This window comes from Diplotaxodon limnothrissa, linkage group LG22 (assembly GCF_057381915.1).
Source record: "Diplotaxodon limnothrissa isolate DT_005_m linkage group LG22, D_limnothrissa_male_GT1.1, whole genome shotgun sequence".
Taxonomy (NCBI): Eukaryota; Metazoa; Chordata; class Actinopteri; order Cichliformes; family Cichlidae; genus Diplotaxodon; species Diplotaxodon limnothrissa.
Window position 1 is genome coordinate 3,808,247 of NC_140616.1, and position 22,041 is coordinate 3,830,287.

At 40.4% G+C, this 22,041-nt stretch overlaps 1 protein-coding gene across 2 annotated transcripts; it reads right to left on the reverse strand.

The window, feature by feature from the left end:
• Nucleotides 1-572: 572 nt before the first annotated feature.
• On the reverse strand, nucleotides 573-21,545 carry cacng7a (calcium channel, voltage-dependent, gamma subunit 7a). Of its 2 annotated transcripts, XM_085346432.1 has the most exons (6): nucleotides 21,350-21,545; nucleotides 19,008-19,094; nucleotides 15,248-15,388; nucleotides 5,684-5,829; nucleotides 878-1,094; nucleotides 573-640 (listed from the first exon to the last, which is right to left on the reverse strand). In XM_085346432.1, the coding sequence occupies exons 1-6, from the start codon at nucleotides 21,543-21,545 to the stop codon at nucleotides 573-575; spliced, it is 855 nt and encodes a 284-aa protein (XP_085202558.1). The 2 variants fall into 2 exon arrangements, with proteins under 2 accessions (XP_085202558.1, XP_085202557.1); XM_085346431.1 differs by having other exon boundaries at nucleotides 573-1,094.
• Nucleotides 21,546-22,041: the final 496 nt, after the last annotated feature.

A 22,041-nucleotide genomic window follows, 5' to 3' on the forward strand; every position in this document is an offset into this window, starting at 1 on the left:
CCAACCACATTCACAAAAATATGAAAACATTAATTACAAGAAATTTGAGTAATGTTTTCATATGATTCATAATTCAACATTTATCTTGTTTTTGTGAATGGACAGCATTTTGGAAGTGATTCAGCTTCCTGTTTCCTGTGCTGTTTGACACTGTTGCCTGTGTATCATGGCCGTGATGATGAATGTACCCGTCAGAAACCCCACAAACGTCTTGTTGCTACTAATCATCGTATCTCTCACTCCCTCCCATGTTCCCTCCCAGCGTGTTAAAAGTTTTGTTGAGTGTCTGTCTTCATCTCGGGCTCAGCATCAGCAGTGAGTCATCCCTCCGCCCACCTGCTTCTCTTCACCTCCTCCCCTCTTTTCTCTCCTCTTTTTTGATCTCCTTAAACCTCACTTCTTCTACTTCTTTGCTACAACCCTTCCTCCCACACACTTGGCGGGTACGGGATCTGTGTTCATGTGTGTTTTTGTCGTGTGGTGTATAAGCGCTGTAACAGAACCAATCTAACCCCCCACCCTCATCCCCAACCCCAGATGTGTTTTTCCCTCCTGCGCCCTCCATATGTAGCCTAGCATGGCGAGGCGCTCATTCGCATGTGTGCGTGGTAGCGTGGAGGAGGCACGGCAGAGGGTGGCGCCGCCATAGGCAGGGACTGGGGTGCAGGCCCACTCGGGTGAGGGTGTGGCTGAGGGTGGGAGTGGATATGTGAACCCCTGGACAGGGTCGAGGTGGCACCTGGGTGAAGAGGATGTGGATATGAGGAGGAGGTGGAGGAGGAAGAAGCTGGTTGGAGCTGGTAGCTGGCAGCTGATGACGGTCCAGAGGAAGAGGGTGTTGCCTGGGAGCTGCTGCCCCCCTTGGGAAATGGCTGCTGGGGTGGAGTTTGGTTGAGCTGGATGGAGATGTCAGAGGAGACATCGGAGGCACTGCGGCCTCGCTGTGGTGGAGCCCAGGAGTCTGGGTGGAGGTACTGGCCGCTGTAGTCGCTGCAGTCGGACATGCGGGGGCGGTACAGTGCAGGGTGGGGCCGGTAAAGCTCCTCCTCAGCGTAACGCTTCATGAAGAGGTAGACAGACATCACTCCTGCACCCTGGAGACACAAACAAAATACTGCAACGTTACAGGATATCCTGTTTGTTGTTTTGTAGATTCATCCAGTGGTAATATTATTTGGTCTGATTAGTTTTTCTTTCGTTTTTTTTAGGTTTGTTGTTAAGCATGATGTATCTCGCTCTATTAATCTGGCTTTTTAAACACAGTCCTCTGCAGTGATACAGCATGTCTGTCATGCTTTTCCAAACAAAAGCAATGTAATTTTCTCCACAGTCCATCATTGTGGCAATGATGGACTGTGGGGTGGGCCATTTATATGGATACACCGTAATAACATGGGAATGGTTGGTGATATTAAAGTCCTGTTTGTGGTACATTAGTATATGTGAGGGGGCAAACTCCTCAAGATGGGTGGTGACCATGGTGGCCATTTAGAAGTCGGCCATCTTGGATACAACTTTTGTTTTTTTCAATAGGAAGAGGGCCATGTGACACATCAAACTTATTGGTAATGACCACTTGCATTTGTACATCTTTGAGTGTGATCCTGAGTGAATCAGGGGGACAACGTCAACTTGACAAGTCTATGAATGTCGAGAAAAGTAACACCATTGTGCTGGTCACAGTGCTGACCTGATGTTTCTTTTTGGAGATAAAGTATCTGAATTTCAGGAGCAGAACCATGCCTCCAAACACACTCCTTCTGGTTCTCATCTATATATGTTCTCCCTGTTTGTTCTCATTTACGTGCCCCACCCTCTGTCCCCTTTTCAATTCTTTAACTTCTTCGCTTCTCATTAGTACATGTGGATCTGCCAGGCCCGGGAGCCACCGCCAGTCCCCTTCTAGGTCTTCCCTGAACTGCAGCTCAATTCATGTCCAAGCCATTTACCTTTATCTACTAAAATGCTGTCAAACCTCAAATGAGGACGTGGGCCCAGCGAGTGAATTGTAGCTTGGACACAATGGAGTCTTGCACTGAAAACTACTAATTGACCTCTTGGTTGAGTCCCATCTCTCCACCAGCGATGAAAGAATTTGATATTTGTTTGTGAAACAAGTTTGAGGTCCATGGGAACAATGACCTTAAAGGAGAAGAACAATTCAAATTCAAATTCAAATTTTATTTGTCACGTACACAGTCATACACAGTACGATATGTAGTGAAATGCTTGGACAACTGCTCGTGACCTAAAGAAAACAAAAAAGGAAAAGGCTATGAATAAGATAGGAAATAAATATGAAAAATTAAAAAGGGTAAATTTAACTAGGAAGGAATAGAATATAAATTAAGGTTAAAAATGAAATAACTGTACAACACAAATTAGAATGAAGGGTAAATTTAACTGGGAAGAATAAGATAAAATATATAAATTAAAGTTGAAAATAAAATAACTGTACAACAAAATACACAATACACAATATAGAACTATATAAGAATGTATGAAGAAATCTAAATATAAATAAATATATACACAATAACAGCAGCTGTACAAGTATTAACCGGAAATGAAGAATATAGTGACCAGTGTTGTGCAAAACCAAAGTCCAGAAAGTCCAGTGTGTGTGTAAGAACTGTATGTGTGGGTCAGTACTGTGTGGTGGTGTGATTGAGAGACCGTATCGCCTGCTCCTCCTCAGTCTCTCTGTGTTGGTCTTCAGGGAGCGGAATCGCTTTCCTGACCTCAACAGAGAGAACAGTCTGTTGTTGGGATGGCTGAGGTCCTTCACGATCTTCCTGGCCTTGGTCCAGCACCGCCTGCTGTAATTTAGTAGCTTTTCCTTATGGCTAATATTTGTAATCACAGCTCAAGTTTAGTTGCAGGTAGACTTCTTCCCTATCATCTATAGTAAGATATAGAAGCTATGCTTTGGGACTATAAACCTTCATTCAAAAGGAAGAAACGGTAATCATTATGCAGTCCCAACATGCACCAGTGCTGCCACTGCACAGAGGAAGGACCTTGCAGACATAGATGATTGAGTTTGGTGTGGAAGAACTTGATTGGCTTGCACGGTCTATCTGATATCATTGTGTTGATGTTTTTCTAGGATCAACATTGCATCTGACAAATCACATAATTATGATGTCATAGCTTTGCAACTTGGACAATAACTTGCCGATGTCCTTTCATGAAAAATCTTTAAAGAAACAGATCAATCAACGTTTTGTAGATCCAGGAATAACACCAACATGATGAGTATCTCACATCGAGAGCCTTGCACAGAGTCCTGACCTCAACCCAACAGAACACCTTTGGGATGAATTAGAGCAGAGACCAAGCCAGACCTTTATCTCCAACATCAGTGTCTGAGCTCACAAAGGCACTTCTGAAAGAACTTTCTAAAATCCCCAAAGGATTTGAAGCTGTTATAGCTGCAAAGGGTGTGTCGACATCACATCCTTTGTAGCTATAGAATCTATAGATTAAGAATGGGATGTCACTCAAGTTCACATGCAGGTGAAGGCAGACGAGCAAATACTTTTGGAAATATTGCATATATATTATTGCTATCTTTCTTATAGTGGAAGTAGTTAGCTTCTAAAAAAATGTTAAATGATTGAAATCACATGTATAATCCAAAACATACCTACTGGCTATAGAATTTCAGATCTAACTGGCCATATTCAAAACAGCTCTAGTAATATAGTTTAGGATAGACAGCAATGCAAGTGACGCTGATGCATTGACAATGTCTGCCAAAAAAACCCATAAATTAGATGAAGCGGGAACAGGCTCCTCTCTCTCTCCATCCATGACACGACAACATCTGCATTGCCTAAGGGAGCCAAAGAGAACAATGCAGAGTTCCCAGAAAATTCCCATACGCTTAAAGATTTACTAAACACAAGAATCAGCATCATCCTCCCTAAAGTGCAACACACCATAAGGAGGAGGGTGGGGGGATGAAATAAATCCGTACTAATTTTGCAGAGAGTTGACAAAAAGGCTCGGTGCTCCTCAGCGGAATGAGCCATTATCAAAAATGTATTCATGTTTTCACCCGGGCATCCGCTGAGCATTCACAGCTCATTCACTATTCATCCACAACATCATCGCTACAACAACCCTGAAACCTGAATGCTGATGAACGTGTGTGTGTGTGTGTGTGTGTGTGTGTGAAAAATTATGTAGTTAAATGTTCTTTGCTATTCCAGCGCAGGTTAGAAGAAGAGTGGGGAAGAAAAGAGAAGATAAGGTATGGAAAGAGGGCAGAGTTAAAGAAAATAAATAAAAGGAGAGGAAGTAAGATGAAGGAATGAAGTGATAAAACATGTAAAAAAAAAAAGGGGGGGGAAGCGAGTGAATGGATGATTAGAAAAGAAAAAAAAAGAAAAAAAAAAAAAGAAGAGGATGCCTGAGTGACACATGCATGAGTAAAGATGCTAAGACGGATAAACCCATGTCAAAGGAATGCAAAGACGACAGGTAAATGAGCGAAAAGAGGATTAAATAGGAAAAGAAGGGCAAGACTAATAGAAGATTAGGAGGAGCATGTGATTACAGCAGGTGAAGACGCGATAAAGACAGATGACAGCCACTTTATGGGCACGAAAGATGGGAAACAAGATGGGAGGATAGAAGAAAGGATAAAAATTGGAATGAATAAGAAAAATTTAGAGGAAATGGAGGACAAAAATAAAGATGGGACGTGAATTTAAAAAAAATTAACAGGAGAATCAAAGCAAAAGCTAAGCAAGAAAACATGAGTCAAAGATTTAAGCGAGGACTGGAGCAGAAGAAAACAGGATTATAGACTGAAAGATAACTGAAGAGGGAGGACTAAGATCAAAGAAACGATGGTGAAAAAAAGAAGTGGGAAGGGAAGAAATATGAAGTAAGAGAGAAGAGAGCAAAGAAGAGAGCAAAAGATGAAGTTAAGCCACACCATGCAAGAGGACAGCAGAGGAGATGCAAGAGGACAGCAGAGGAGATAAGAAGAAGAAGAAGGAGGGGACAACAGAGGATTAAAGAACTGAAGATAAAAGGAGAGAGAAAGAGACAAGATAAAAGTAGAGGACATATAAAGAGAGAAAAAACTTGAGTTAGGCAGAGAAGAGACAGCAGGAAAAGGGAAAGGAGAAAGACAAAAGGGACAGAGATGAAATGGAAGGAATGAAGGATGAAGGAGGAGTGGAGCACCCTCTTTCTCCCAGTGAGGAATATTTGGATGCATATGAAGCTGTGCTGCGACAGAGCTGCTGCCCTCAAGTATTCAAGCTATTAACATTTATGAATATTGATGAAGGCAGGATAACGGGCTCCTACGCAGGCACTTTTTAAATCTGTGTGTGTTTAGCTGAATAAGTCTGCATTTTCAGCAAGCGTGCATGCATGTGTGTGTGCGACTGTGTGTGCACATGTTTAGACAGCATGGTCGACATCCAAGCAAGATTCCAAACAATCTCTGCATGAACATTAAGGCTTATAAATGTTGAGCAGCAGCACATTTTTGTGTCACTGGGAACTTCTCACTGTGCCTGAGCACATCTGCAGTGTGTGAGTTTTCCGTTCAGCATGCGATCACTCACGTGTTTGTCTGTGTGCAGCAGCTGTGCGTGTTCGTGCTTGATTAACTCTTTGAGAATGCGTGTGGTGGTGCGTATTAGCGTGCTTCAATCACCTCTTTGAGGAGGAAGGAGGAGGCGGCAAAGGCAAAGGACCAGCCGTAGTGATAGTGGAAGAACTGCTCAGGCTCTCGAGGTCGGTTCATCACCTCATCGTTAATACTGGAGATGTACAAAACCAGACCCACCACCAGACTAAGACCTGCAAGAGCACAAATACACACATATGGTAATCACACAGTGAGAAAGATAGATGGTCCCGCTGTATGATAATATAGCGTATCCACGTCTCCTTGCATAAGTAAAATATAACATCAGAAGATGAGTCAAGTGTTGGATGTTGTTCTGAGCCATCTGCTTTCCCCAGAGCAGGCACTGGAACTCCCTCGGGAACAGGGTATTCCTGCAGGCTGGTAACCTCTATAAACACATATCTGCACATGAATATGCAGAAGTCGAATGAAAGGGACATGATTTAAGTTACAAAAAGCTTTCTGGTTTTTGTTTGCAGTCTGCTTGTCATCACATTTGAGTAGGCTGCAGTTAGATGCTGGTACTGTGCAGACCCTTTAGGAAACACAGAAGGTGTTTTATTTTTCAAAAACTTAATCTCAAAAACATGGATTATTATTTGACAGCGTTAAGGTTTTATTTGGTTTTCTAATATATAGCTTATATCTGCTTTCATAAACAAACAGCAGAGTACGGAACAGGAAAACTTGACCCAAACACCTTTAAGATCACACGGAACACCTAGCTGTAGATAGTTGTAGATAAGCAGGACTCGAAACTCAAAGGGATTAAGTAAGAGAGGCAGATTTATTGCACTGTAGAAAAACTAAAAAAAAAAATACAAACTAAGAAAACGTAATCTAAACTGGAACCAAAGGACGTGGAAGCTAGGAAACAATAAACAGACAAACTAGACGCTAACTATGAACACCAGGGAGCCCAAGGACCACAAGAAGGACGCACAGCAATGTGGGACAACGCAACAACTGGCAGAGGAAGACAGAGGACTAAATACACAGAGGATAACGAGGGGATGGGAAACAGGAGGGAAACACAGCTGGAAGTAATCAGACAAAATGAGACAGGGAGGAAGCAAAACTGAATACAGTTGTGAAACACAGGATGTGAGACTGTGAAAAGAAAACAGGAAACAAGACATGACAGACTACATATGAAATGTGGACACAGGGGAGGCAAGGACACAGAACCATGAAGCATACGACATCAAAGAATTATAACTGAAACCAGAATTTACAGAGCCAGTGCCATGACACTATCTACTGTTAGTCTTTAACCTCCTAGGACCCGAACTCTTCCACAGCATGCAGTTTTAATTTCTCTTTGATATTTGGGCATGAATGTAAAAATAAAGAATTACCAGATTTTTTTTACCTTATTTTTCTTTTTATGAAAAGTCAGAGCCACATATGAGGATATTCGTTTAAAATTTTGATAGAACAGTAGCAGTATAATGTCCTCGTAAGTGGATATCAGGCCCTTGTAGAGCAAAATTGAGTATTTTGGTCTAAATAACCCAAAATGTGATGTCCACATATGTGGACGCCAGGTCCTAGGAGGTTAAAGTTTAGATAGCCTCTGTTTGAGACACAGGGTGTGATGTACTCAACATGTGTAGATGCCATAGGATTGTTTATACATTTTAAGTTTCTCTTTTCAATTAAATATGGGGTTCAATGTATTTGCAAATCATTGCATTCTAGTATTAGTTCATTTTACACACAGTTTTTGAAGCAGTCATGGTCCTACAGTGGATTCATTAGCTCATCTCCACTGTGGAGAATAGTTAGGAATTAAAAGTATAAATGGATTAAATAACACATCTAAAACACATACTTCTGTTTTTTGTAATAAAACGTGACCACAATGACTCAAAAATGATAACAGCTCCTCTGTGACCTTTACTGTCACCTTTTAGGGCTCCTGGAAATTAGTGTAGCCAAGAGGTTAAGATGAGTTTATTCTGACAATTAAAATAATGGACTGTCACTGTAAACACAGTAAGACAAACAACTGTACATACCAATGTTTTGGACAGGGCATAATATACTATAAGACACCACTATATACTCATCTAAATGTGCAAAGTGTATCATTTTTGAGTCAAAACAGTTTCATGTTAAATACAAGAGCAAAAAGAAAGAAACAAGCAGCTTATGACATTTAGTTCTCTATCCTTCATAAATGTTTAACAAACCTCCAAACTACAAATAACCAGTAAATCAGGAGGGGCGAGGCTAATGCTGCATTCCCCGGTTACCCTGAAATACTAATCCCATCTGAATGGGCCTTTCTTCTTGTTTGTGCGTGTGTGTATTTGTGTGCATGTGTGCACTTTGTAGCTGGAATAGCTAATGATAATGTGTCCTGCTTGTACTGTAAATAGGCTGAGAAACAAGCTGTGCTGTGGCAAACAGAGATAAACAAGAACACAATCCCACAAACACACTTCGTATGGGAGAAGCGAAGCCTCATTAGGAGTGCGTCAGTTCCTCCCCTGTCGACAGACTAACCACAGCAACTGACCTGCAAAATCCTTCAACAGTGAAACCCTCTCATTCCAAACACAGCAAATGTTGCAGATGCTTCCACTTAAAATCACCTTACAGCTCATTTTCTCTAAAAGTGTCACCGGCGGATTCATCTCATTGACTGTGCTACATAACACTGAAATAAATAAATAAATATATAAACGTAGCCTACATGGAGCTTCCAAAAGTGTGTTAAGCCATATTTAGGCTGCTACACTGACATGTCACAGAGACTCTGTAGCTCAGCAGATCTGCTGTGCTCCTCCTTAAAAATGTAAATGCATGTCGGACACAGCTGCACAACATGATGTCATGAATTATCCTATCATTGTTTTCCCCTATGTTGATGATTGAGACAGCTTACAGTGAAGACAATATTATTTAGGGACATTGTAGCGATTGACCCAACAGACTGCAACAATTTGAGGAGTGTTTATTGCAAATCGCATAAAAATGCTTGAAAAATACATGACAGGTTCAACACCCACTTTAGCTTTTCAGCTGGTCTCACACACACAACTTCCTCCAGCTCTCCAGCTTCACTATGTAAAGGGAGAAGCCTCGTTAGTGAAATCCCCGACACCTGTCCCTCCAGCCTCCTTGGCACTGCCTCACTCCTCCCCTGCAGCTGAGCCAGGGACCACACCTCCGCCACAGATATATTTATCAAGCAATAGATGCAACCAGTGCTGGTCACACACTACTCCTGACTGAAAATACATGTTCACTAGATACTTTTTCTTTGTGTAACAGACTAATATCTAGGATACAAAATAGTAATTGACCTTTCAATTTCAAGAAAAGATAAAAGTTGACAAGAAAAATCCAACAAAAGACAACAGGGTGCATGATTCAGACTAAACAAAAAATGACTGACTGGGTGTTGAAAGCATCCCACCTACAGAAAAGTCAGTACATATCAAAAAGAAAATTGTTATCATATACTGTATTTACAGGCAACAAGACTTTGGTGAGTACTGATCTATATTGTGATATTTTTAAGTTCAACGTCAAACCGCTCTATTAGTGGAAAACGAAGGACATTAGTCTGAACACTGTATTTCCTTCATTTGGCCATCAGATGGCAGTGTTGTGAACAGAATGCACATCTCAGTAAAAGCCTCCCAGACATGTGGTGCTAGGACCCATGAACACACATGAATGAGCACACACACATTCATTGGAGAGGAGGTGGAGAAACAGCAGAGAGGGGAGAAAATTACTGGAGGAAGGACAGACAGGAGAAAACAGAGGAAACAGCTGGTACACAGTCACCATGTTATAACCTCAGGCTGCTTTGTGACTGATGGCAAGTTTTCACAAGACAAATACACACATGCTGATTTTCTGCAACCGCGTGATGTCATTCTCACTGATATGTGGAGCGTGCTCTTTTATGGCAAACAACAAGAGAACAGCGCACAATAGAAGTGAGCTTAAGTGTCGTCAATTTGCTGTTCAGAAGTGAAACTGGCAATCATCAGCCATCGATTTCTCACCTAACGCTTTCAGCCGTGAACAACAGGACAGAAATCTTCTACTTCTCAAAAGAAGCCCAACAATTGTTGTTGATTTTTCTTTTTTTTAAGCCACAGAACGTCAGCAAAGGTGAAAAGAGGCTGTCAGGGTTTATTCTGAGAGTCTGTTTTCCAAACAAACAAACATAAAACTAAAAAACAGAATAAAAAATATAAAAACTGATCCTCTTTCAGATGCTCTTAATAGACCTTTTTTTCATTAGTAGACTTCAAATTCCCATTTAAAGACCACATAATTATAGAGTTTCAGTCTTAATGAAATGTGGCATCGACGAGATGGTCATGAGACCAGTTACGGCTTGGAAATGTGCAGCTGAGGAAAAGATAGACGCAGAACTAGAGGCAGCTACAGATCCTGAGTTGGGAGTGACAAGGACGGAAAGGATTAAGACAACTCTGGTTGGACTCATCAGCTGCAAGAGAGGTGTTGTTTAATTAGCTTGGACACATGGAGAGGACAGATACTGGGTATACTGGGAGAAGGATGTGGAAAAGCGAGTTAGAATAGAAGAAGACCGAAGGTAGTTACGAGATGCGTTGACAGACGACATGCATGCAGGTGTAGTTTATATAAAATAGAGGTGTCACAACACCCATTATTTTATGAAGCCTTATTGTTTGAAGATTTACTTTATTTTCACTTAGCTTTTAGAAACAAGATGCGATCAGCGACAAACATGAAAAGGGCTGAAAATCCAAAGATATACAAACTCATCTGGCCATCACTCATCGATCACAAGGCGACCCTAAAGCATGCCCTCCTTTATTGACCTAAATAAAGGTCAAGGTCACGGGAACTTGAACTCATCAGACGTTTTTAGTAAATGCACCTATGGGGTGAATTTGAAAATCCTATGTCACCAAGTTATCACATTCACAGACTTGGGTGTCCACTGTGCTCACCCACGGACACACTGGGTGATAACACATGATATATATTTATAAAAGGGAAAATAATGAAAACATATATATATAAAAAAACAGCAAAAACAATGCGTATTAATGCAAATTCTATCATGTGTGCGTACACATATTTCGTGTTTGGTAATATGTGTTTCATGCACAGATTTGTGTGTTTGACTCGTGTCGATGCATAAATGTGTTTCTCCTTGGCTTGGCGACATTCCTATGACATCATGTGTCCAGTCAGCACTCCACCATGCTAAGCTGGCATCTGCGAGGTAAAGCTCCCTCATGCACGAAATAATAAAAAAGGAAAGAGAAACAGGAAGGTGATGTCATCTTATCGGCTCATAGTAAGAGAGAGAGTGACTTCAAGCAAAACGAAATCTCAGCAACTAATGGACCATCCGAGGAAACTGAGCAAAAACGTCACCCGGCCTTCCTGCAGCGACACGAGGAGGTGATGTGATGTCACCTTGTTGGCTGCACTGACTCTTAAAGCACAACTGAGACACTAAGCTCATTAAAACAAAATCCTGCTGGACCCTCGTACAAAGCAGTTCTGTTTTTCATACTGTTGATCCACATTTGTTTTTAATAGATTGAATTTTTACTCCTACCTGTTTTCTCAGTGGTTTGTTTTAACACATTAGGAATACTGACCACTGATCAGTGTAAATCATTTACAGATATTCATAGCTGTACTTGCATGTGCATGTTAAAGTGAGATTTTAGTCTAACAAAGGTGGTTTTATTTTTACTGTCATTACTCTTTAGGTCACCATACAAGCAAATAACTTGGTCTGCAGTATTTTACGAGTTTACAGCAAATTTAAAATCAATGTCACATTCTCACTCAGTCTTTTACAAGATGCTCTAAGTGAGATATAGATTAACTGGTAAAGGAAAACTAAAATCACAAAGGAAAATGTGTCAGTCACAGGAATTTACAAGTCTGCTGGAACAAACACTAGTGTGCTTTCCAAAACTCCCTTATCCGGCTGCGGGACAGCATCTGAACTGAATGCACAGATGTTTAATGTACCAATTTTACATTTGCAGGGCTCTAATGTGCAGCTGTCACATTAGACATAAACAGCAGCACTGAGAGTGCACCGAGTGCATATGCTCCTTTTATTTCACAGTTTTCTGACAGATGCTCTCTTGGTTATTTTGCAGTATCTGTCTTGACTTTTGCCTGCTATCGCCTCTGATAACGTCTGACTTAAGCAGGCAGTCGCTCCTTTTGGTTTTTTTTAAAGAAGTGAAACAACACATTTAATGTGCTTTTCTGTGCACAGAGACTGAAGCAACAAACCTGAGTCAACAAAGAGGGATTATTACCTATTATTGCTGAATTGGGTTTTTAGGTGCTGTTGAGCCAGTAAAATAAAACATGGTCAAAGAGTCCAAAGACAAATCTCTTTCATAACCCATTTTCATTGATGCTGCTGCAGCACAATACAGTCTCTGGGTATAAAGTATGTTACCACCTTAGAAAGATATGTAAACAACTACCACTGAATCCATTTCCATTGGTGAACCAGTCTCTCCAAAGCTGTGGACATTAAGTTGTCACTATGACAATTTCTCTTTGGTTTGCTGCAAGGATTTGCTCCACTTTAGTTGAAAGAGACATTAGTGAGCTCCAGTACTGACAAGAGGTAAAGGGACCTGGCTCGCAGTTAACATCCCAAAGGAAGATGAGCTTGAAGTCGGGTCTTTGTGCAGGTTCCTCTGCACAAAAATAGGGAAAACCTCTTCTTTGGCAGCATGATAAAAAGGCACTGTCATGTTGAAATACATTCAAAAATGTTGGACACACTGCTGTTTAAAACTCTATGTTTTGCTGGAGATGAGCCCATGATAAATGCCTCCGGGCCAAATATCTAGTCAGGGTTGTCTGCACACTTTAAGCCGCATAATATAATTTGGGTGAGTGTTACAGATAAAGTAAATCTCGTTTTTTAAAAGCACCATGCGGGTCACCAAGCGTGATCAACCACACAAAACAGTTACACCTAGTAACTTTCCACTGGGATAGAATTCGACTGGAAGTTGATGTCCAGTCCACTTACTGCAGTGAGATAATGGGAGAGTTTTGGCTCAGACCCCAAATGTGTCATCCCGAATAAAACCAACCTTCTCATTACTGAATTTCTGATTGAAACGTCAAAATGTACTAAAGCTACTTTCCAGATGGCTTGACTTATGTTGAAAGTTTTTACCAAAAGCCCACAGCAAGACCTCAAATCACTGCTGCCCTGTAGCTCCTCCAGCGGAGAGCAATTATTTGGAATTAAGCCCCATTCACTGTTCAGCCAGCAGCAAGAACAAGGTATGGCCTGACAAGCTGTCAGCTGGGAAACGCTTAGAAGAGCTGCAGAGTGAATCTTCATCCACCGAACCGTCTCTTTTATTAACCTTTAGGAATGTTGACTTTTAACAAGTGCACTTCTCTTCTGCTGCCTGGTTGCTATTTAACATCTTATCTAAGCAGACAGGTGAAAGAGGAGTTTGACACCTTCAAGGCTTAGGTGTTCACAACTGTTATGCTACAGCACAACAAGAAAGAGAAGAGATTTCTAACTACAATTAGAGCTGGGCGATATGAGATTTTTTCATATCACGATATGTTTTTTTCATTTCAGGCGATAACGATATCTATCACGATATAAGCCAAATAACTATATTTGTAAGATTTAAATGTGCCGTTGCTCACAAGTAAAATGTGAAATAATCAGCAGCTTGTTTTTAAATATTTATTTCCCATAATAAGTTCAACAGGGTAGATGTACTTAAGGAACATGAGACTTTTTCAGATAAATAAAGGCAAATATTGCAAACTACACAAAAGGCAGCCGCTAAAGCGTTTAAGTTTCAAAATAGAACAAATGAAACAGACTAAATTGTCAATTCCACTTAGAAACAAAATATTAATTCTAAAAATAAATCTTAGTTTGTTTTACAGAAGAACAGACAAAACTGACTAACTTTTGTCAATATCAAATAAACTGAGAACTAAAAGGAAATTCTCAATCTCTCCTTGTTGTATAGCTTAGCTTTTCAAACAGTTTTAACAGTTACTTTAGTCTGACAAAAGCCGAATGACGAATTAGCGCTTCCAGTCAGAGACTGAGGCTACGTCCACACGTACACGGGTATTTTTGAAAACTGAGATTTTCTGTTTTCGTTTTAAAAAATAATCCCGTCCACACATAAAGGCAGAAATGAAGGAAAACGCTGCTATGAACATGCCAAAGCAGCAGGTGGCGCTAGATTCCTAACCGTGCAGAAATGTTGGCCAATCAGAAGTCTAGAAGCCTCGGTGGGAAAAAGTAAACAAAGCTGCGGCATAGAAGCAGAACCGAGTCGTATGTGTGGAGGGACAGTAAACACTGCAGAGAGTAGAATTAACAGTAACAGTATTGTAGAAATTCATTTCACCGAAACAATAACGCGGCGCACAGTGTGACGCATGCACCAGTTTATTGTATTTCCAGACTTGCTTTCGGCACAATTTACAGTGCACGCTACTCTGTTTTTTGTCAGACTTGAAATAGCCGAAATACCTTCACACTACGGAACTTCTATGGCTCTTCCGTTCGTCAATCTCTCCGGCATTGGAACCATCATCTGTTTTCTCTTCGGTCACGCTCGGTTGATTTTTCTAGTCGGCACACTCATTTCCTCCATTATGCGCTGGCTCCATTACCCGCTGGCTGCTTCCCAAACAAACACACGTGCGGCTTGGCACTTGTGCTGTGCGTAGCAAGTCACGCGACGTGACGCTGCGGCTGTGATTGGTTCAGCTCTGCGCTACTGAATTTGGATCGGCTGACCTTTTTTTTTTTTTTTAAGAGGACAAGAGCGGCGAGGTCTATCGCGATAGCTTAATTTCTCTATCGAGTAAAAGTTATATCGCGATACATATCGTTATCGTTCTATCGCCCAGCTCTAACTACAATCCAACTAACTCTAAGGACAATAAGTTAAAAATGCTATTATAGAAACTATAACCTCAACCACTATAATCCCTAATAGACTACAAAGCTTTTGCTAAAGCCTTTTTATCTGTAGCACTGCGATGAGCTTTAAATCTTCCACCATCACGGACTGTAAAGCCTGCAATTTAAAGCGAGGCAAGGATAGACTGACCTGCAAGCAGTTGATGAGAGTTCACAGTTGGATTTAATCACCTGATCATAAACCCCTGAGAGTGCCTGGCGGCTGAAATGTCCTCAGGATGTGCATATGTTCCATTAATTTGATGGAGCTCACTTTTATTTTTTGGCATCAATACAATGAGAACATTTGATTTTGTGTTTCTTGTATAACCAGAGAATGTGTTTTCTCTCTGCAGACCCTCCGTCCACAGATTTTACGACAGCTGTGCGCTTATGTTTGTCTCCGAGGCAGCTCTGCAATGACCGAAAAAAACAGCAGAATAATTGGAAAATCAGGAAACAAACTGTGACAAGACAAGTGTAGTTGTGTGCAGTTGTTCCATGAGTTCTGTGAGGTTTTGATTGTTTCCATGAGTAAACAACAGTTAGTGTGCACAGGCTGAGGATATTTTATTTATCCCACTCACACTTTCGGTTCAGATTAACTTTACCTGACAGAATGAAGAATATACCAGAAACGAAGGCGAGGATGGTGCGCTGCGGCCGAATGTGCCCGATATTGCTGATTACAAAGGCGGTGAAGACAAAGAGCAGGGAGACCATGGGGAAGGGAGTGGCGGTCCGGACCATTTCTGAAGAAAAAAAGGAAGGAGGATTAGTAGAATGAGTGTGTGATACGAATAAAAATGAGGAAAACTTCAAACTCATAAAAGTTTAAGCCTTCAGAAATGGTCACATTAATCAAGAATAATTTAAAATGTTACCAAATTATTTCCTGAATTAAAAATAAAGCTTCGAGCAAATTAACTACGACACATGAAGTCGATAAAGTGGATTTTTTTCATAATGTGCAGAATATTTCTCTAAAGCCCAAAAATGTCTAATGCCATGTTGCTGCACATAATAACAACGTTGTGACTTTGTGTTTGGGTTGTTTTGTGTATTTTAAATGATTTAAGGTTTATCATGTTGTTACATCTATATTTTTTTTTACAAAGTCTGTGTTTTCTTTAGTCGTGGGAAAAGTGGAAAATCTGCCCCGATGACCACTGTAACCACACAGGTGTAGCATACTGTAGCACACCATTTCACCATAAAACTATCAAACCATTAAGAGCCAGATAACTACATTTAACATCATACTGGTTGTTGTATGTAATATTATTTCCAATTGCCTTTTATTTTATATAGCCTCAGCTTTATTGTGGTTGGTCTGTGTAAGTTCTTAGTCATCTACTTCACGGTACTCGTAAGTTGGAGGCAAATGGACCTTCTTTTACGATCATGAAGTTGTGTCACCTCTCATATGAAAAGCTTTGCCAGTTCTAAAAACTGATGGCGAGTTCCAGGTACTAAACTCATTGTGGCGTTGTCACCTTGCAGGTGGTCCTGAGAGATGTCTACACACGACGTCACCACGTGAGTCACCAAGGGTCACATGAATGAAGGTGTGAAGTAAAGACGTGCAAAGAATTTTTCTCATGCACAACATCCCGGTTGAGCAGAGCCAGGCCAAAACTAGTTAATCTCAAGGACAAAACAACTAAACACAAGCTGAACAACATTATGTATGCAATGCAATGCAATGCAGTGAGGGGTATTAAGACCGATACCTACTGGAGACACAACCGACACAACATAGGAGAGTCAGTTCATTAGGATGAGACTGTGTATCCCCTTTTATTTACAAGAACAAGAATTACTTCTACTGTACTGAACAGTTAAGATAACACTTTGTCTTTTTGTGTTGTCAGAAATCTTCAAGTAAGCATAGGAACCAGAAGTCTGCTGGAGCTCGCTCAGTGTTACGTTGAGTAAGGTCTATGATTTATTCAGTAACCTCTCCGACGGAGCTGCTGCAGTGTTATGACTTGTGCATGTACCTGAGGACATTTATCTAGCATTAAGCGGCGCACACGTCTTCCCCCTGGTGTCTTTAACAACACTGAGTGTGTGCTTTACTTCAAAGAGCAAAATGCAGAGGGCTAGTTCATAGTGTCAACATCTTGAATCATTAAAACAGCTCAAAGACAAAAGGAAAAAAAGAAATGGTGAACTCTGAAATAGTTTATCTTTTTTTTTCAAATAAAAATGTTGCTTCATAGGTTATTTGGTTAGCAACATTTGATTTTAAAACAAATCTGGCATAATTGGCTTAATTTATGAATTCCTACAAAAAGTTTGAGTTAACAAAAATCATGTTAGCAAACATGCAGACATGCCTGGAGCATTTGTTAGCACACGAGGAAATGGTTTGGCACTTGCTCATCAGTGGCATCTGAATCAGTGCAGTTTGTCCACAGCCTAATGCTCAGCTGTGCCACCAAACATAAACTAAAGAGTGCACCAATCTTCTTTCTGCTGAAATGGACTAGACTGTTTTCATTAGATCTTGCACCAGATGCTTCCATTTCTTAGACATCAGTAACCTACATGGAACAGATATTTGAAGGAAGAGAAAACTTATAAGCCAAACCTGAAAGCTGTGCATGTTATGTCTGAGAGTAGAAGAAAAATCATGAGTGAAATGTGAATTTTCAGTATTTGGGTGATCTTAGATACAGAGCTAACACAGGTTACACCTATACACCGGTAATGTAGGACAGCCATGGTTCCTCCAACTAAGAAATCGTGTAAAATGTATTCATTTTTAATACTCTCATTACTTTTGGACTATTGTAATACTCTGTACACAAGCCTGAGTTAAAATACCATTTCCTGCCTCCAGCTTGTTGAAAATTCAGCTGCCAGAGTTTTAACAAATTCAAAGAGACAGGACCACATTGCATCCCACATCCCATTTTTACAAGGCCACACTGGCTATACACATTTGATATCAAATTGATATTAGTTACATTTACATGGCCTCCCTTCTGCATCCATTACAGTTTTACTCAGGCCTCACGACTTGAGCCACTGCCTTTGTTTCTCAGGTCAGACTGGTCTAACTGTTCCATCAGCTCATTAAAGAAGGCACTTTCTGTTTGAAACCATCAAGTTTTGATGTCTTTATCCAGACAGGGAGTGTGCTAACCTTACCTCCTCTCCAAAATGGTCCCACAGTTCTGTGTATAGTCCTGCGTAATGACTGAAACCCAAAGTCGAAGTGACCTGGCAGAGAAGCTGGTCATTGCCCTGGCTCTGTTTTAATCGTATTTAACCAGGAAAAAAACATCCATTGACATTAGAAATCTCTTTTACTATAAATAATTTATATTAAGTAATTTATTAATTTATTTATTGTTGTATTATTCAGTGTTTATTTAACTTTTCTATTTTAACATTTGTATTTGTTGTTGCTGTTTTAACTCTGTTTATTAAACACATCGTGGGGTTGTCACCCCGGGTATCAACTCTTTTGCGTTTTGTAAAGCACTTTGTAACCAACATTTGAAATGTGACATGAATAAATTGTAATATTATTGTTATATAAATCTCTTGAAAGTGGTGCAGTGGTGGAGACATGCAATGATCTAATGTAGCAAAACCAAACACATAAAACAAAAAACTGTATTTGTTAGAGTTAAATTGTTAAATGTTTGTCATTTTTATGTTTACCATTTGTACAGTGTTTTAACTCTGATGAAGTGTCCAGTATTAAACTTCACATATACCCTGAACTGTAAGCAACATGTAAGCCTTTAGAAACAACTTCTGACCTTCTGATCTGTATATCACATGTATAAACATTTTCTTCCAGACATATATACTCCATATGTTGCACAAATAGGTGTTCTGTCTTTAGGAGAAGTGTTTTAATGTTTTAATGGTAATTAACTATTCTGTTTAATCAAAGACATTTTCATAATTGCCCCACATAATATCTTCCAGTAACAAGTGTTTTTTTTTTTATTTCTACCTGAACCACCAGAGAGCACCTGTCAGATCAGTCATCAGAGCCATGCAACGCTCTCCTCTTTCCTTTGTTCTTATGTTACAGACCCACACAAGGCATCACAAAAACCACGTGTAAGGAATATTTAAGTCAACAAAAGATATGTATGCATGTATTTTGTGTGTCTGTTGTTGAGTGACTCATAGAGTCACAGCTCTATTTAGCACTGAGAAGACAAATCAGCAAACAACTGTAATAATAGACTGATGTGAAACAGATGTAAAGACAGAAATGTTGGTGAGTCTGGTCTGTCTTCCTACGAGAGACTATTTCTCTAGTTGCAGATTTAAAAGAAGGTAGAAACTTTGAAATTTCAAATAAATATAAGAGTCTGTGTGTGTATGAAAGTGACTTACTGAGTATGTTGGCTGTGTTTTCTGTCGTGATCTCTATCTCTGGCTCTGTGAAATATTCCGATGCCACACATCTGCCCTTCTCGGACCCTGGGGGGGAAAGAAAAAAGTGAAAAAGAAAGAAAGACGAGAAAAAGGAAAGCCACAAGCGGGTAGCACAGTTGGACTTGTTTGGGTGGCAAACAGTCGGGGGATTATGCGCATGCAGAAATAAAACCAGTATAAACAAACAAAGAGGTTATAAAAACCCAGAGAAAGGGCAGACAGCCAGACTGAGACAGAGCGACAGTGGAGACAAAGAGATTTAGAAAGGACAAATAAAATGAGAGGTGAAAGAGAAGCGAGGCATCTCAAAAGAAATGAGTTTAAAAAAACAGAAACAGGGAGGCAGAGAATGGAAAGGAGAGAAAAAGTGAATTAGAGGCAGAGACAGATGGAGGTCAGGAGGTTCGGGAGAAAACAAGGTCTGAGCAGAGAGGGAGAGGAGCTGAATGCAGACACAACGATTAACCTCAAACTGTAGCCACAGACACACACATGCAATACACAACACGCAAACCTGACATCTGTATGTATACAAAAACATAACAGAAAACGATGCACAAATCTGCAGACAAATGTGATAGCTCCCCTCCCTCTCTCACCCACACACTCTCTTCCAAATGCCACTGGCGTTTTCCCTCCTCTGACCTTTTGTACCAGGCGTCAGACAACAGGGAAACACAAACATGGCCACCTCCCCAGAGCAACACCATCATGACCCGAAAGACAGAGACAGCTACTGCAATAAGGACAGCTATTTGTGTTTCGGTGTCCTGCCTGCTGGTGTTTGTTTGCGTGTACGAGTGAAAATACCTTTTTTTTATCATTCGGTTCAAAAACAATTATCTAACAAAGCCAAATTCTGCCACAGGTGACTTTTTCTCCCAATCATAATAAATATTGTACCTATTTTAAGAAGTTAGATTTGGGCATAGTCTTTAGCTAGGCATCATCCAACAGCTGATGTCATGTTTGGATCTTATTTACGAGTTTAATGCCCATAATATGCCCAAGTTAAATATTTGTGATGTTTCAGGACACTCAGGGCACTCAAAATGTCTCTAATACTTCTGTTCCTGACTGAGTATTATACAGCTTATCTGGGGGTAATTTTTGTAATGGAAAAATCTGTGGGCTGCAGCACCTCACAGTGAAGCCCCGCCAATAGCCACTGATGTCATTGGCTCCAACTTAGAAGCCACTGACCGTGTGGTGGGTCTCAGTATCTACCAGAGAAGTTCCTGCATTATGGTGAATTTTTTAATGAACATTTTTGCATCAATTTATGGTAAAGATGTCTGGAAAATGTGTCACGGCTTTCTGGCATCAAATAACGATCCTCAGCTTTTATCCCTGCTGAGTCAACACACATATACGTGTATTTATTCTCCTGCCCTCTTTTTTGATGCTCCACATTGGGTACCAGCATTTGTCTGGAGAGAAAGGGATAAAGGTAGTCTAACTCAGTTTCTGTTCTTCTGCAGTCAGTCAGGACACGGGTCCTTGTTGCACATGAAGGTTACCATGTGCACGGCTGCTAATGCTGTTTTCATTAGCAGCTGTCATGCATTGTTTAAGCCTAGAACACAACAAATGTGACAGAGCAACATTTTTTTGAACCAGTGTGCCAAGAAAAAAGTTAATTCATTGTAAACATTGTGCAACATGAAATCAATATATTTTAACTGTTTCACTTCGATTCATAACTGTCTATGGAAGCAGTGTGGAACAGATGCAGTGCTCAGCGTTTATTTTAAGACAGATTTTTTTTTGCAAAAAGAGTGGATTAAGAGAGAAAATTCAATAATGTTAGTCCCTCAGACGAGGTGAACTTTAACTGTACCAGCTGCGAGCCTTAGACTGAATGGCAAAGATAAGGCTCTCCCTTTGGGTTGCACGTTTCATGAATTGCTGCCATATGTTTTTCACTGTTGTGTGTATATTTCAAACCAGACATTAGCATTTTATCCTTGAAACGCCGATCAAAAGCCACACTTTGACAAATAAAATAAATATGCAATAAAATAAATATGAAAGAAGGCGAGCAGGACTATTAAAAAATGGGTAGCCTGCTGTACATGCACATCTATACAAATTGTTTTGTTTAATAATGTGTCTGATTTTTGAAGAATAAGTATATTCATGGCAAAAAAAGAACTTTGCTGTGGGATAGCAGAATAAATGTATAAACAACTGAAATTAATGGCATCAAATTATCTTTATAATTACCAGTTGACTTAAAATATAACTAAACTGAGTTTATGTAAATATAATTAATTTTATACTGTGGAACTGTTACCAACCAGCCACAAAGCAGACCCTCCAGAGGCCAGAGTGCAGCGCCATTTTGACCTCAGTGGTCTGGTTCTGCTGCAGGACGATTCCCTCCTCCATCAGCAGCCAGTAGTCTGTCGACACAGCGACGCCCACCAACAGCAAACCGCAGGCCCCAAAAACCGACGAGAGAAGTGTCAGCGCCCTCGTACTGAATGAACTCATCTGAGGAGAAAGGAGATAAAATCACGGTGATCAGTGTTGCTTGTGATAAATACAGCAGGGATCAGCATGCAGGAAGACAAGGAGGAGAAAACAGTGAATTAATTTGCTGGATTAAACAAATTAATCAATGAGGGGAAAAAAAGAGCTATACCACAGATCGGGGGCGGGAGGGCCTACAAATAGTGGGGCGGCACAAAAAAATTAGAATTAATGTTTCAACTCATTGTAGGGTGTTTTCCTCTCTCTTGTGCTCACGTTTATAAATAGTATTACCAAAAAGAACAGTCTTGCTGGGGGGCAGGAAATCTGGGGGTGTGGACACCCCCTTGGTGGTGGCCCTGACACAGTACAGCATTATCTATTGATTTCTGTGGTGTCAGTTAAAAAAATGTGGAAAAGAAGAGATGACGAGGACACACAACCTGTCTTGAGTTTCACTGACCTCAGCTATGAAATATGTGCATGGACAACCTAAGAAAAAATAAACCACTTTCTT